The sequence below is a fragment of the Misgurnus anguillicaudatus genome, chromosome 15 (assembly GCF_027580225.2).
Source record: "Misgurnus anguillicaudatus chromosome 15, ASM2758022v2, whole genome shotgun sequence".
NCBI lineage: Eukaryota > Metazoa > Chordata > Actinopteri > Cypriniformes > Cobitidae > Misgurnus > Misgurnus anguillicaudatus.
In genome coordinates, this window is record NC_073351.2 from 30188100 (window position 1) to 30204474 (window position 16375).

The 16375-nt window shown below is 37.6% G+C and overlaps 1 protein-coding gene across 1 annotated transcript in view; it reads right to left on the reverse strand.

The window, feature by feature from the left end:
- Positions 1-639: 639 nt before the first annotated feature.
- The window catches only part of sema3ab (sema domain, immunoglobulin domain (Ig), short basic domain, secreted, (semaphorin) 3Ab), a 46066-nt gene continuing 30330 nt past the window's right edge, over positions 640-16375 (reverse strand). Inside the window, exons 6-17 of the mRNA XM_055174364.2 lie at positions 14999-15118; positions 13939-14081; positions 11774-11888; positions 11601-11670; positions 11329-11473; positions 11010-11229; positions 10803-10894; positions 9566-9607; positions 8725-8882; positions 7868-7935; positions 4296-4441; positions 640-3216 (exon numbers count right to left, since the gene is read on the reverse strand). Of these exons, the coding sequence (XP_055030339.2) occupies positions 2746-3216; positions 4296-4441; positions 7868-7935; positions 8725-8882; positions 9566-9607; positions 10803-10894; positions 11010-11229; positions 11329-11473; positions 11601-11670; positions 11774-11888; positions 13939-14081; positions 14999-15118 (1790 nt within the window). The 3' untranslated portion in view covers positions 640-2745. The remainder of the gene's footprint in view (positions 3217-4295; positions 4442-7867; positions 7936-8724; positions 8883-9565; positions 9608-10802; positions 10895-11009; positions 11230-11328; positions 11474-11600; positions 11671-11773; positions 11889-13938; positions 14082-14998; positions 15119-16375) is intronic.

The window sequence follows — 16375 nt, forward strand, 5'->3', positions numbered from 1 at the left end:
TTTTTAACAACAGTACTGTTTGCACTTTAAGGCTTCACAGAGGGCGTGCTAAGGACGTCGGCAATTTGGCGGTAAGCTGTTTTAAACAACTTTGGTGAAGAAATGTGGACGTAAACTTCAGGTTTGCTCAACTTTCAAGCAGCATGTGTGTGTGGAAACGTCAGTAAACACTGCGGGGGTAAACGCGTCATCTGTATTAAAGCGCCATGATTGGCCCGAAGCTGTCAGCACGGTCTGACGTCGTCCGTTCTAAATGCCGGTAATTCTATAATTTTTGTTCACACATAGCGCTTACCGGTAAATTACTGGTAATCTTACAACCTGTTTTACTGGTAAATTGGGAGCACTGATTTACCGGAAAGGTTCTGTTCACACATGACATGTTAACGGCAATTTACCAGTAAATTACCAGTAAAGACTGTATGTGTGAAAGGGACAAGTGACTTCACTCTGAACATTAAGTTGTTGTTTTCAGCAGTAATGTGAGAAGAGAACCCACTGAACATCAGCAGAGAGAATAGAGTAAAAAAAAAACAGGCAGGAACGTTAGTTGTGTTTCGACATAGGTGCTTCAGAGCCCAGAACACAAACAAAGGTACAGCCAATACAATCAGAAATATAACACATGCACCCACCAGCCTCTTTAAACAGGATCTTTAGAAGACACATTTATTTGAACAGCAGAATGCATGCCAATAATGAACAATTTACAGCAGCATTATCATGTCATGTCCTTATTTGTCCCTCATTTTTGTTTTCAGGAGAGTCCATATGAAAGTCTGAGTAATGCAGGTGTTGTTTTCTTTTAGATGATAGCTTACTTAGGTCCATCCAGACAGAATGATAACCACATACAGTACAGTTCGGTTCAGCACTGGAAATCCTCTGTGTGAAGTCCATTCAAAAGTCAATTTTTGATGGGTATACTTAAATTTAGCTACAAAGTCAAAAGAGTCCATTGGGCAGAAGTTGTAAGTCAATAACACCATATGTTATCAATAGCAGAATATTCTTGAGCACCGCCTGGAATTCAATGGCAGACAGATTTGCTCATTAACAAGAACAGACTGTAAACAAGTATGCAAATGAGTGATGCTGTAAATTTACATGCAGTTTGTACACAGTGGCATATATTTTGGACCATTTTATTATAAATAGTCTATATGTTCACAGCTACATTCTGATGTGTGTGCTGTATGTGCAATGAAAAAGGGGAAATGTTGTATTGAGACCATACCAGTTTTGTGTCACGCAGCAGTTCTTTCTTTAACTTAACATAACCACACATAGGGGCATACTCAGGCTATTATATAATACAATAAATTTGTCCTCCCTTTTCCTCACATTTAATGTCCAAAATGACCCTTTTTATGTCCCTGGTCCTGTTGTGCATGATTTATCAGTACACAATATTCCAGATATAACACCACAGTCTTTTTAACCAGTAGGTGGCAGTGTTGTCCTTCTTTGATCTTCACTCACTGTTCACAATCCAACCAATTCCCAAAGCATAAAATCAAATCTACATTTTTGTTTATCTTGCTGAATATCCAGTTTACTCGAAAATACATCAGACGGGTTGCTTGCTTTCATGTTGACTTTAAATGGATATCTTGGCATACAGTAGGCATCGCTTATAAAACAAAACTATTTTACTATTTACCGCAGCCAATGAAACTCTAATCTCTATAATCTATATCTCCTCTGTAGCAGATATGCAAGTCATGCTAAATAAAGTTTTAGCTGAAAAAGACTTCACAGATGTGATAAAGTCTGCCTTGGTCTTGCAAAATGTATACTCAAAACGTGATAAAAAGCAACATAGTGACATTATCCCTCAAATTAAAGCCACTGTATTTCACATACTTGACCACAGTGGTTTATATAAACATTGGTTTGAACATAGATTAAATCATGTCAACAAATAATAACTTAACTGAGGAAAAAGGGTTAGTGAAGAGAGTTTATGTACCCTCAATGCAGTGGTTTAAAATGAGGAAAACTAATAATAAAATAAATCTATAATGCAATATTTTAGATATACTCTGGAACAGTACAAAATTAAATATTGATCTAAAAAAATAGCAGGAATAAATCGTGTTTTCTTTTACCTAAAAGAGCTTATTTAGAGGAACAACACATTTCCATTAATAGATTTGCTGAGGCTTTGTTTCTGGAGCAGATGAAAATAGAAAACACAAGGAAGACAGAAAAGGACCTGAAAGAAACACTTGATGTACTTAATGGATAACAACAGAGCCTACCTTTCCATTTTGAAATAGATATACAGTACAGTATATGTTAAGGTCAACACACTCTATACACATAATAGTACTAACAGTTTCATTACCCAGAATGCACTGGGGTTGTGCTTCAGCAAAGAGTGGTCTTTCTGTATTCTCCGTGTTTATTTTTGTCCCTCACCATTTGAAACAGGGCTTTTATACAAACTGCAACCCGTTTCACAGTATATTTTTTCATTTTGCGTCGTATTTACACATAGTCCAGTATCGTCCAATGAAGCTTTAAGCTCCATCACATCCTCTTAGAGTCAGAATACATACTGTAGGTGTGAATGAAGTGTGCTCAGGTTTATAAAGTACGTAAATAACTCTCTCTCTAAAACACACATACACATGCACACACCAGGAGTGAGATGCCACACTTCCTGTCTGTGGCGTTTCCATCTCTTTGTTTGATATTCCCGTCCTTGTGTTTTAAAATGTTTATTTGGCGTGCAAGTGATCACACGCTCCGCGGTGCCCGCTGCATCTCGTGGGTCCTGCGATTGCGTCCTTTCTTGTTTTCCTGTAGTAACTTCCACTTACTGGCGTGTGATTGGCTAGACTGGAGGAGCTGGCTGGCATGCGATTGACTGGCATGCAGTAAATTGGCTTTCTGCCTACGCTGTTTCCGTTCTCTCTTCCAAACCTGTTCGCAGAGTTGATCGACGCTGTTCGGGGTGGTGGGGTTGATGAGGGACAGAAAGTCACGATACCACATCTTGCCATTGGTCGGATCGTTTGTGTCTGGTGTGTCTCGGTGCAGAAGATCATCCAGGTGGTCGGTGGGAATTACGTGGAGGGTGAGACGGAGGAGAGTCTGGATGAAGCCGTGCTCAACGGCGTGGCAGTAATACACACCTGAATCCTTCTGGTGTAGAGTTCGGATCAACAGACCCTGTTCTGTACCCAACACCCTGTCATCTGACTTGATCTGGAAAAAAAGTGGTTACACATGTGGATTACATCATAAACTCTAAGTACCACAGTTCACAGTTCACCATATAGTTCATGCCAGAGTACATGTTGTTATTAAAGCAAATTACTTTATACTTCATATAAAATCATATGAACGTTTTATTCTAAAAAAATTGTTGATAATAACCTTTGTAGTTATACATTTTGTGTTAAAGGGACACTCCATTTTTTTTAAATATGCTAATTTTCCAGCTCCCCTAGAGTTTAACATTAGATTTTTACTGTTTTGGAATCCGTTCAGATGATCTCTTCAGCTGATTAGCATCGCGTTCAAAAATAACCAAAGAGTTTTGAGATTTTTCCTTTTTAAAACTTGACTTTTCTGTAGTTACATCGTGTACTAAGACTGACAGATAATTAAAAGTTGCGATTTTCTAGACAGATATGGCTAGGAACTATACTCTCATTTTGGCATAATAATCAAGGACTTTGCTGCCGTAACATGGCTGCAGGAGGACTTTGCTGCCGTAACATGGCTGCAGGAGGACTTTGCTGCCGTAACATGGCTGCAGGAGGACTTTGCTGCCATAACATGGCTGCAGGAGGCGCAATGATATTACACAGTGCCCGAAAATAGTCCGCTGCTATTGAAAGTTACCAAGGGGATTATTTTCGAGCACTGCATAATAACATTGCGCCTGCTGCAGCCATGTTACGGCAGCAACGAGAGTATAGTTCCTAGCCATATCTGCCTTGAAAATCTCAACTTTTAATTTTCTGTCGATCTAAGTACACAATGTAGCTACAGAAGAGTCAAGTTTTAAATATGAAAAATATCAAAACTCTTTGGTTATTTTTAGCGTGATGCTAATGGTCTAATCAGATTCAATGGATTATGCTAAGCTATGCTAAAAGTAGTAGCCTACCGCCAGAACTGAAGATCGGCTGATTGGATTCCAAAACGGTAAAAATTAAATGTTTAACTCTAGGGGAGCTGGAAAATGAGCACATTTTCAAAAAAAGTGGAGTGTCCCTTTAAAAAATCATCAGTGGTCTCAGAGCTTTGGACCCCATTGCGTCTGTAACAAAACAAACCTCTTGTTTTCTGTCCTCCCCGTGTCTCTGAAACAGCCAGTAGATAAGAGCGCGCTGGGATTTAGGACTGCACTCCAAAAACGAACTGCTATTCTCAACCCCATATACCGTCCTGTCTTGCAAACCTCGATCCCCATCTGCCTCATCTACAAGACATAGAAAGTGATACAAGACATAAGTAAGTGATCTTGATTCCTCTGTGATGATGTGTTTAACATGGGCATCCACAAGTTCACTAGAGACACTTGACATAGTTCAGATCATATGCTATCAAGCACACACACAGTATGTCTATCACAGCTGCAATATCTCAGTGAACTGGGATCTACAGGGATCCAAGGCTAAGGGTGAATAAACTCTTTGTATTTTACCAGACCGTCCTAATTTAAATGCCATCTCTTGCCCTGTCTTTCATTTTCATCTTTCATGCTTTGAAGTCCGAACTATGAAATCTCCGAGGGTATTGTGGGTTAGCGGTGCCACTGTAATGAGGTGTGTGAGGCCAAAACTATGACACAGGAAATCAGTGTGTGGTCCTGGGAATTGCGAGTCCAGTGGCCATGCGACGTACGTTTGTGTAAGTGCAGGTCCTGTATTTCTGCAACAGCTGTGAAACAGCAGTTAAACGTGTGTTATTAACATAGTAAAATTACCTTTTTAGACTGAGTTTCGTTTCGAAAGCTTTAATTAAACACAACCTTGGCATGTACAGAATGTACTCAGTGCTTTAAAAAAAAAACAGCTGCAATTATCTCTTTAGCTTCTTTTGCATCCTCAATTTTTGTTTATAAAGAGAGATGTCCTGACTGGCTCCTTGGTTTCTTTATTTTTTATAATGTGACTACATTCATTTTAATCTTCTTTGACATGACCTTACTAAGTCAATTTTAAAGATATCAAGGTTATGTTTTCACGAACGGTATTTACTTTATATATGATGAGTTTATGTAGAAGTAAGATATCATTTACACATTTCGGATCCGATTCCAATACCATAATTCTGAGTATCGGCCTATACCGATACCTGCCAATACTACTGTATTTTTCTTGAATAATTTAAAATTGCACACATGCACACACACACAATTTTAAATGTGTATAGTGCTTTCTGCTACATCTAGTATAATTTTAATTTTAAAAACCAATAATTTAAAATGATTTACAAGTTACAAGAACATAAGTAATTATTAATCATAGCAGTGTTTAGGAGAACATATAATAGGTACGTTTAATCAAATAATTATGCTAAATATATTTTCCTTAATTGCGCAAAACTGTCACAGTAAAAAAGTTTTAGTGTCCAAATGGTTATTTTGGGAATTATGTGCTTGACCGGACCTTTAATGCACATTCTGCGTGCAGAATTGATGTGCCTAAATCATCCACCAGTGCATTTACCCAGTTGCGAGTACAGAGTTTCCGTAAACTTAAATATCTTTAAATGTGCGTTTGTTCCTTTGCATGAAGCTATCAAGTGTATTCCACTTTTTTTTCAAATATGCTCATTTTCCAGCTCCCCTAGAGTTAAACACCTGATCGAACCGTTCCGGAATCCATTCAGCTGATCTCCGGGCCCGGCGCCAGCACCCCCAGCATAGCCCAGCACAATCCATTGAATCCGACCAGACCATTAGCATCGCACAAAAAAATAGTCCCCTTGGTTACTTTCAATGGCAGGGGACTATTTTCGAGCACTGCGTAATATCACTACGCCTGCTGCAGCCATGTTACATCAGCAAAGTCCTTGTTTATTACGCCAGAATGAGAGTATAGTTCCTAGCCATATCGACCTAGAAAATTGCCATTTTTAATCTTTGTCGGTCCCAGTACACGATGCAACTACAGAAGAGTCAAGCCCCAAATAGGAAAAACATCGAAACTCTTTGGTTATTTTTTAGCACGATGCTAATGGTCTAATCAGATCCAATGGACCGTGCCAAGCCACGCCAAAAGTGGTAGCACCAGACCCGAAGATCAGCCGAATGGACTCCAAAACGATAAGAATCAAATGTTTAACTCAAGGGGAGCTGAAAAATTAGCATATAAAAAAAATTGAAATGTCCCTTTAAGAAGACTTTGAATATAGTACATAAAAATGTTTAGGGTGCTTTTATAATTCTTTGTCCTTTTAATAGCTGGTCAGTAACAACCACAGTTAACACACAGGATCAGAATTGGAATCGGTCCTGTTAGTCCGATATCCGATCCAGCCAAAAAGTCCGGATCGGCCCCGATACTGATCCAAAATATTGAATTGGTGCATCCCTACCAATGACGGTTCCCTGACAAGTTTTAACGGTAGACCTATATTTCTGCTATTATCCAGTAAGTGGCGCTTTTACCCACTTCATAAAAAACTGAAGAATCAACTAATTCAACAACATTGTAAACTCTGTGTATGTTTTGATCATTGTTCTGTATTTGATCCCTAACAAAAGTACTTAAAGGTGCAGTGTGTAATTTTTAGAAGAATCTCTTTACAGAAATCCAAAATAATATACAAAACTATATGATCAGGGGTGTATAAAGACCTTTCTTTATAAACCGTTATGTTTTTATTACCTTAGAATGAGCTGTTTTTATCTACATACGTCGAGGGTCCCCTTACATGGAAGTCGCCATTTTGTGCCGCCATGTTTCTACATAAGCCCTTACCGGACAAACTCTTCTACTAAGTTGTCTCCGACGATGACATGTTTGTTCCGTTGCGGCTATTGTAGCTTGCGTTTTAAAAGTGAGGGGTGAGCAGTGGACTAAGCTGTTGGTTGCAATGCGCAACCTCACCGCTAGATGCCAAAATACACACACTGCACCTTTAACAAAAATGCAGTTATTTTAGCTTTTTGATCAAAATTTTGTATTTTTGAAAACTATGCATATTTGAAAGGTTATAAAAATTTGATATATTGTATGTTATTTATGTATAAAAGAAACATCTCCTGAAAGCATTTTGTGAAACTTTTGTGAAAATCACAAAATGCTTGCGGCAAATAAAAAAAGTCTTTCAGGGAATGAGTTAAAGGAGCATTTCACCCGTAGAAACATTAATCTTTATTGAAAGTGCGTCATATTTGTAGTCGAAATGTAGCATACATTTCGAATTTGGTGCCTATTTGACAGAGAAAAGGGGTGTTTGTAGTCTCACCCCTCAACAAAGATATTGCACTTCCTTCTTTCAATGATGCAAAATGATGATTTTTACATCATTGAAAGAAGGAAGTGCAACACTGAAATCTGTATTTCTCCTGTCTCAGGGACAACTGAGGAAATGATGCACGACCATTTAAAAATATTACTGGGGTTCTAACTATACAAAGCTTAATGCAAATGGGTAAAGTGTCCCTTTAACAGTAAATTACTAGTACTCTTACAATGTCTCTTATTGGTAAACTGGCAGCACTGATTTACCAGACAGGTTCTGTTCACACATGATCTGTTAACGGTTATTTACCAGTAAATTTCCAGTAAAGACTGTATGTGTGAAAGGGACTATTGTTGACACAAAACACAATGGTGTGTGTTGGCTATACAATAAACATCATTTGCAATTGTACAAGATCCATATATATTACCGTGATGCTGTAGATCTGAACATTGAGTCAAAGGGTCTCCGTTCCTGATATCCTGACGCCTCGTTCTCCTACAGGCACAACATACAAACACAACAGAGAAAAAGAGAGGGCAGGTGAATGTGACCGCAATTCATCTGAACCTTGCATATCCACACCCACACACACATCTGTCTCAGAGAGATCTCACCACGTTACCATCATAGTAAATCAAACACGGCCTGTTTTAGCTCTATGTAGTCTCCATGGAGAAAAGCCAGATCTGGTGCTCACTCTTTAAGAAAAAGCATCATGCAGTTTGTGTCCCAAGTACCTTGAATTTCCCTTTAAGGTAATTCTGCCAATGTGTAAAGCAGTTTCACCACCAGTAGCACACAAAGAACCTTTCTGAGAAACCATGCTGCTTGGCATGTACTGTAAATGTGAGACCTCATCTTGTTCTTGTTTTGAAAACGGACTTTGATGTAAAATATTAAGTAGGGATACGTTTATCTCTAAAGTAAATTATTTTGACACTTAAAACCTCTCATACAGTAGTTCGTCCAAGCAGTAGAGAGCAGTAGTCAGCCTGTCCAATAAAGTTATATATGACAACCCAAACCAGGCCAAGAACTGAAAGAAGGTCTTAAAATATTTCTGGAGGTTTAAACATTTCATATTCGGTCTTTGGTTGTTTAGAAAGCTTCCATAAATCTGATGAAAGCCACACAGTTCACTGTGGCTTATCTGGAAGAGCATTGCTTAACCCGTGCAAAAGGTCACGGGTTTAAGTCACACATACTCCTAAAATGTATTAAATGTGTGAAATGCAATTCGAAAGAGATTTAATTTTGCAATGTGTGTTTGAGAGCTCAGCGTACCTCTTAGCAGTAGGGAAGTATCTGGAACATTGCGAGCCGTCCCAGGCGCAATATGGATCACGTGCCAGGCAGCACTCCGCACAAGCCTTTCCATAAACATCGCAGCGATGCAGGGGCATCTGAGACACCCCGATAGAGGATCCCAGATAGAGCTGTTGCTGTGGACGGGAGGTGTAGCAACTAAGACTTTCTTTTATAAAACAATGTGTGTTAATGGAGCCACAGTTTCTCTCAGGACACCGGGATACACGAACACGCTCTGGGCTTGGATGCATCTGTTTAATAATAAATCCTTCTAGCTAACCTCTCAGTGTCTCCTTGATTATTCATACTGTCTGTGTAGCACCATAATCGTAGATGAACGCTGCAGCTCGCAATGCAAAACCAGCCGGTGTGTGTGTATGTGTGGCCTCTAATGAGAGTACCTCATGTTGTCGCGTTGTGTGAGTGACTATGACAGCAGCTTCATGCGTAATGTAGCCAGGGGCCAAGCAGTGTGTGTGTGATCCAGTCTGAAGTGAAAGCCATCTCGGTGCATGATAAATCTGAGTGTTCGTTAGTACCTCTGTCAGCAAAATGCGGTGCGGAATGGCAATTTTCCAACAACCCCAATGCTAAACCAGTTCACCCGATCCCCTAAAACACGTTAGGCTAGTTGTGTTCCCTAGAGGTAACCTATTTGACTTGTTGTGTTAGACCTGTTTTGCTTTATTAGATCCATTCTGTTCCCTATAGTTCACATATTAGAGCAATTATGTTCATCAGACTACCCTAATGGGTTCGTGTTCAGCAGCGACATTTATAAAGAGCACCTTTATTGCCCTTGTCTGATAATGCTTACCTGCTTTGTGGAGAGCTCAATGGCTGTGATGGCAGTTGGTTCCTGTAGAAAAAGGGGTGTTTAGTATTTTATCACCAATACATTAAATAAATGGAAAAATAATACAGCTTAAACAGCATAAAACTGTAGAATACTTTAGTATTTTCTATTGTAAACTGTAAAAAATTATGTTATATGTTAATGTAATATAGTAATTACTGCACTTTCACTGCAAAAAATGACTTTCTTAGTTAGTATTTTTGTCTTGTTTTAAGCAAAAGTATCTAAGAATTCTCAAGTCAAGATGCATTTTCTTGATGAGCAAAATAACCTAAGAAAATAAGTCTAGTTTTAAGACAAAAAATCTCAAATTTAAGTGAATTTGTGGATTAAACAAGCAAAAAAAAATATCTGCCAATTGGGTAAGCAAAACAATCTTGAACTTTTTTTCACTTAATTCAAGAAAAAATCAAGAAATATTTGCTTACCCCATTGGCAGATTTTTTTGCTTGTTTTATCCACAATTTCACTTAAATTTGATTAATTTTTTCCAAAAACTAGACTTACTTTCTTAGGTTATTTTGTTCATCAAGAAAAAAAAACATCTTGATTTAAGAATTTTTAGACATTTCTACTGAAAACAAGACAAAAATAAAGTAAAGTTATATTTTGCAGTGTACACTTCAAAAAATGATTTTCAAGAAAAAAATTCTTAGTATTTTTGTCTTGTTTTCAGTAAAAATATCTAAAAATTCTTAAACTAAGATGCTTTTTCTTGATAAGCAAAACAACCCAAGAAAATGAGTCTAGTTTTTAGACAAAAAATATACAATTTAAGTGATTTTGTGCATAAAACAAGCAAAAAAAAAATCTGCCAATGGGGTAAGCTCATTTTTCTTTAAATTTTCTTGAATTTAGTGTTTAAGAAAAATGTTCAATGTTTTTTTGCTTACCCCATTGGGAGATTGTTTTGCTTGTTTTATGCACAAAATCACTTAAAATTGATATTTTTGGTCTAAAAACATTTTGCTTATCAAGAAAATGCATCTTGATTTAAAAATGTATACATATTTGTACTTAAAACAAGACAAAAATATTAAGTAAGAATATCATTTTTTGCAGTGTACTAAAGTATTCTGCAAGCAAATAAATTTAATCCATTTGTGATAAAATACCATAGTGTAGCATTTATGATTTGACTTGATGAGATTTCAAACCATATATTGGGAAAAAGGCTAAATAAACCAGTATAACTCACTCTGAACACAGTCATCTCCTCCAGCAGGACTTCCTCAAGATCATGCCAGGTTCCTCTGGGTATGGACACCACCTTAAGAACTGTGCCCATGTCTTAAAGGGAAAATAACACTTAATGAACTTGCTTTTTCTGTAGAATACATGCAAAACGACATAAAAGATTTTGTTAAATGGAAATGACTAACAACTAATGCTGTATCACACTCACCGGTGCCAATAAACATGACATCATACTGGCCATCTTCTGCCTCCACCCTGTCCACTACAATCTGAGTAAACTGATAATCCACATCCGTTCTGATTATGATTGGACGGTTGTTAATGGGTAAGACTGGATTGTACATGGCCGGATGACTCCTGGCAAATGTGATAACGTCATCAGGAAAGTCCTTTGTCGACTCAAAGCCATCAAATGTTTTACTTGGGCACGTGAGTATCCAGGGAATAAAAAGGAAGTGTTAAAATGTCAGTTAAGCAGGTCAGCTGTTAAGAAAACAAATAGGAGCTAATGTATTGGCTATTCTTACCGTGCCAGGTCTTGGGTATGGTACTCTACCCAAAAATGGTACCCATTGGTAGTTGGGTCCATCTCTGTGTGCATAGGGGCCGAGAAACACCCTCCTGATATCGGCCATACTGTACATGCACACCGCGGAGCCTTTAAAGATGTTACTGTAAACCCAAGATACAGCAATTGTGAGTTTTTCACAGGGTTTTGACTCGAGGGACATAAGACACAATTATCAAGGTTCGAATTTGTTTGAAATGGGTATTTGGTGTAAATTGGATTTTGTAATACCTGGATGTTGTAAACACAGCATAAATAATTGGATTTTTGGGATCCTTTGAGCTCATGAGAAAAACATCCTCTGTTAGAAATCAAACACAAATTTAGGGAGAAAACCGTGATGTTGTAAAACGAACATGTCAAAGATGAGCCTTGATGTACAGTATTGATGTAAAGTAACTTACGCAATTCATCAAAATGTGTGTCAATGCCGTTCAGGCCTGGAACCGAGCAGATTAAACGGGCTTTCAGGAACGTGGTCCATTTGTTCACCAAACTCCTGTGGCCTCCAAAGTCATTCTGTCAGTAACAAACCAAACCTTATTGTCATTTAAGCTGACAATACATTAGAAAAACTGGCATAAAAGATGAAAGAATGTCATTACACCGCAAAAAAATATTTTCAAGAACAAGTTTTCTTAGTATTTTTTTCTTGTTTTCAGTAAAAAAATATCTAAAAATTCTTAAATAAAGATGCTTTTTCTTGATGAGCAAAACGACCCAAGAAGTTTTTTTAGACAAAAATATCAAATTAAAAAAAAAACTGCCAATGGGGTAAGCTAATTTTTCTTGAATTTTTCTTGAATTTAGTGTTTAGGAAAAATGTTCAAGATTTTTTGCTTACCCCATTGGCAGATTTTTTGCTTGTTTTATGCACAAAGCCAATTAAATTTGATAGTTTTGGTCTGAAAGCTAGACTTATTTGGGTCGTTTTGCTCGTCAAGAAAAAACATCTTAATTTTAGAATTTTTAGATATTTTTTAATGAAAACAAGGCAAAAATACTAAGAATTTTTTTGTTGAAAATAATTTTTTGCAGTGTATTGTCCACCTCTGCTATCAAGGCCAACTAAGTTCAATTTAAGCTAATAATAGTCAGTTTTACTGGCATTTTCGCAGCAATTTGTTGAACGTTTGCCACTCAATAGGGCGAGCTCTGGCGTGGTTACGTGGAAAAGTGACGTCAATGCATACCCTCTATACTACAATCTGTGAAATACTAACTCCAATTTTAAATAATATTTAGTGTGGACAGGGTGCAAATTGGGATGCAGGGCAAGAGTCCAGAATATTCTGGTCCCGAATTTAGTAAAGCCTGGGTCGCTCTTTTGATGTAAACCAATGGGGTTTCTAACATTAATTACTGTATGAGCAACAACAATAGTGATGACTTAAAACATAGCAATAAAACATCTACATTCATACTAAACTGCAATTAAAAGCATCTAAATATTGACTCTAGTCATCCCTAGTGATTGATAGTTTCGGAAAGGTGCATTTATATATATATAAACAAACGTGTCTTTTACGTTCCCGCCAGCTGTCATGTGAAACATGTCGGTAATGTAAATAATCTCACACTGTGTAGATTGATCAGCTCTAATTAAGAGTGCTGGAAATGCATTAACTAAACCTAAACTCTGAATAATGAGACATTTGTCTGTGCCGGAGAATGAAGAATTCCAGTCGTGCCGGAATACCGAAGGACCTGTAATTGAGAACACCTTTCTGCCGCTTTGAGATGTAGACTCGCACTTGAGCCGAGCGAGTCTGCCAAAGTCTCACATTTTCTCCACAGTGGTGTCTTTGTTTTCTTGGCTGATGGCTCCTGTGACATTTTAGGCATCTCTTAAGTTTCAAAGTGGGGGTGAAAGCAGGACTGCAGGAAAGCAGAGGTGAAGCCAAATGCAAAAAAACCCGGACCACCTGTCTGGCCACTGTCAGAGGAATGGGGATAGTGTGTGTGACTCTAGTAATCCTAACAGTATCTCTAAGAGATTTTAGATGAATCTCTAAAACTGTGCTGAAATTAGCAACACTATTTAGGTCTGCAATTCAAGGTTTTATTTACTTTAAGCATTGTGCAGAAAAACACCCGCAAAGCATGATGCTACCACCCCCATGCTTCACAGTAAGGGATGGTGTTCTTGGGATGGTACTCATCATTCTTCTTCCTCCAAACACGTTTAGTGGAATTATGACCAAAAAGTTCTATTTTGTCTCATCTGACCACATGACTTTCTCCCATGACTCCTCTGGGTCATCTACTGTAAATGGTCATTGGCAAACTTAAGACGGGCCTGGACATGTGCTGGTTTAAGCAGGGGAACCTTCCGTGCCATGCATGATTTCAAACCATGTCTTAGTGTATTCAAAAAAGCAGGGTGTTCAAATACTTATTTTCCTCACTGTACATATGTATGTATTGTATAGAATCTGACACTGACTGAGTTGTTATCTTCACAAAACCTTATTTTTGGCCTGAGCAAAGAAAGAGCAACCTATGAGCAATAAAGTTTACCCTTCAATTTATTTGTGTGCAATGCATCTTTATGTACATGTTTATGTACCTTACATAGCTGTCCAATTCTGGCATGTGTGGCTTTACTGATTTGTTCCCCATCGATGGCATTTTCTCTGAAAAACAGAAAGATCTTGTCGTCTTCCGGATTGTCGCTTTCCGGAATGAGGTGCACGCTCACAAATCTGGGATCTAAATGGAGGACAAAAAACACATTAACTCTTATAACACTTAAACAATCGTGTATATATAACATATAACATTGAAATAACCTGACTTAACAACAAAAAAAAAACAAATCTATAATTACTAAACGCGTTAAGAGTTTTTGGTAAACATAAGCTTTATTATTAAGCTTCCTTGAAGCTTTTGCTTCATATGTATGCGTGCATGGGTCTGTGTGCTCTTGTAAGAGACCCATCACGTGTCTATAAGCACTCTTGAGAGTGTTGCGGGACCTCAGCTCTTCACATTCATGAATCATGATTATACTTTATTCACACACTTGTGCTAAGTGACTGTCTAAGAGCCACACACATACAGGCCGCCGACGCTGTGGCACCAACAAACTGTCATATACACACAGACAACTCACCACAATCCACATCCACACATTCCCATGATGTTCAAAGAAGCCAAAGCCATTCATTTAATCTTTATTTGTCACTTAAGTTAAATGAGGAAACCCTGTGATTTAACAGTATATAGTGTTTTAAATCCTAAAGCAGTACCTGTTCTGCCGCATACTTACAAATGCAATCTGATAACATTTTAGGAAGGATTAAACTTTTATAATTCTAGTTTCTGTTAGCCAGGTCTTTTGTCATAGCTCTTTCATACTTTATGAATAAGTTTTCGTTTTAGAATGAATAATTGTTGTGCATACATTATGATTGTTTATTTGTTCACTGCCAAAAAAATTGTCCCTGAATATCACAGGGGTGGTACACCTTAATTTGGCTGGACATGACAGACGTCACTGATTTGATTCACAGCCTTTTATGTGAACAAGAAACATTTTGTTAACTATGCAGAAATATATGCTTTGTTGCATTTATACATTCATTTTAGTCTGTCTTTGAAAATGTCAAAAAAATATATATACCAACCGTTGAGCCACCTGGAATCATGCTGTTCTGTTCTGATAGGATGGTGCTTGCCCAAAGTTCGGAAAATGGCAAAGTCCCGGCCCATGAAATCAGCTGATGTCCCGGCATACAATTCCCCATCTGGTGATCAAAGCACAAATTAAAAATAATCTTTAGGACAGTCACTGTGAGTTCAACATGGATGGCGAGAACAGAAATACGAGTTCAGTCTGGGTTTTGTAAACTTTAATAAGAGCTCAAAGGACTGTGACAGTCAACACTAAGGCAATTTCACGGTGAAAGATGGCGTGAGTGAAAAGGAGGGTTTGTGTGTGTGTCTCTCGAGTGACCTTTAATTTGAGAAGAGAGATATAACAGTAAAATATTCTCCAGGTGGAGAACAAACCCATAGGAACAGTGTGCAGTGGTCATCCTCTATAAGAGACCATTAATCAAAGGTGTTGAGTTTCCTTTCAAAACACACAAACCAAAACAGCACAACAGCACGTTTCGCACGGCCACACACACAAATATAGAGCAAAATACAATACAAACCCCTAGCAAAACCCATAAGAAAGCATGAAATCTCATTAATATTTTAATTATTTCTCTTAAACATCAGTGAGATTAAATGGAGATCAAATTGAAACTTTTGCTCTGCGTCTCGGATATTTCTCCAGAGATAAAGACACAGAAATATAACAAATGTCTCTGTTAGAGTTCCAGAAGATATCTTAATAATGTCACAAACTAAGCTCAGATTTGATGTTAGCAATCAAAAGATTATTTACCTTTACAAAGTGCATTACATTACTCTTAATGTATGTTAGAAACGGTCTCATTTGTTTCTATTTTCATACTTTTAGTTACAAATCGGAGTTATGAAAGAGCAACATCTGAGCAATAACATTTTCATTTCTCTGACTTACTAGATTTGGCTAATATTCATATTACAGTTTAAAGGAAAACAACACAGTTTTTCAATATTTTATTATGTTATTACCTTAACTTAGACTAATTAATACATCCCTATCTTTTTTCAATGTGTGCACTTATTCAATGTGTTAGCATTTAGCCCAGCCCCACTCATTCCTTAGGATTCAAACACTTTCATGTTTCCGTATTTAAAGACTGTTGCATGAGTAGTTACACGAGTAAGTATGGTGGAACAAAAGAAAACGTGGTGATTTTTTAAGCGGAGAAAAAATGAGAACTATATTGTATGGCGGAAGAGCACTTAGTTTGCAGCACTTTATCCATGTTTGGATCCTAAGGAATGAATGGGGCTAGGCTAAATGCTAACACATTCAAGATGTGCTATACAACGACTAAGTGCACCCATCAAAAAATTGGTATGTATTAAATTGTCTAAGTTGAGGTAAGAACGTAAGAAGTTTT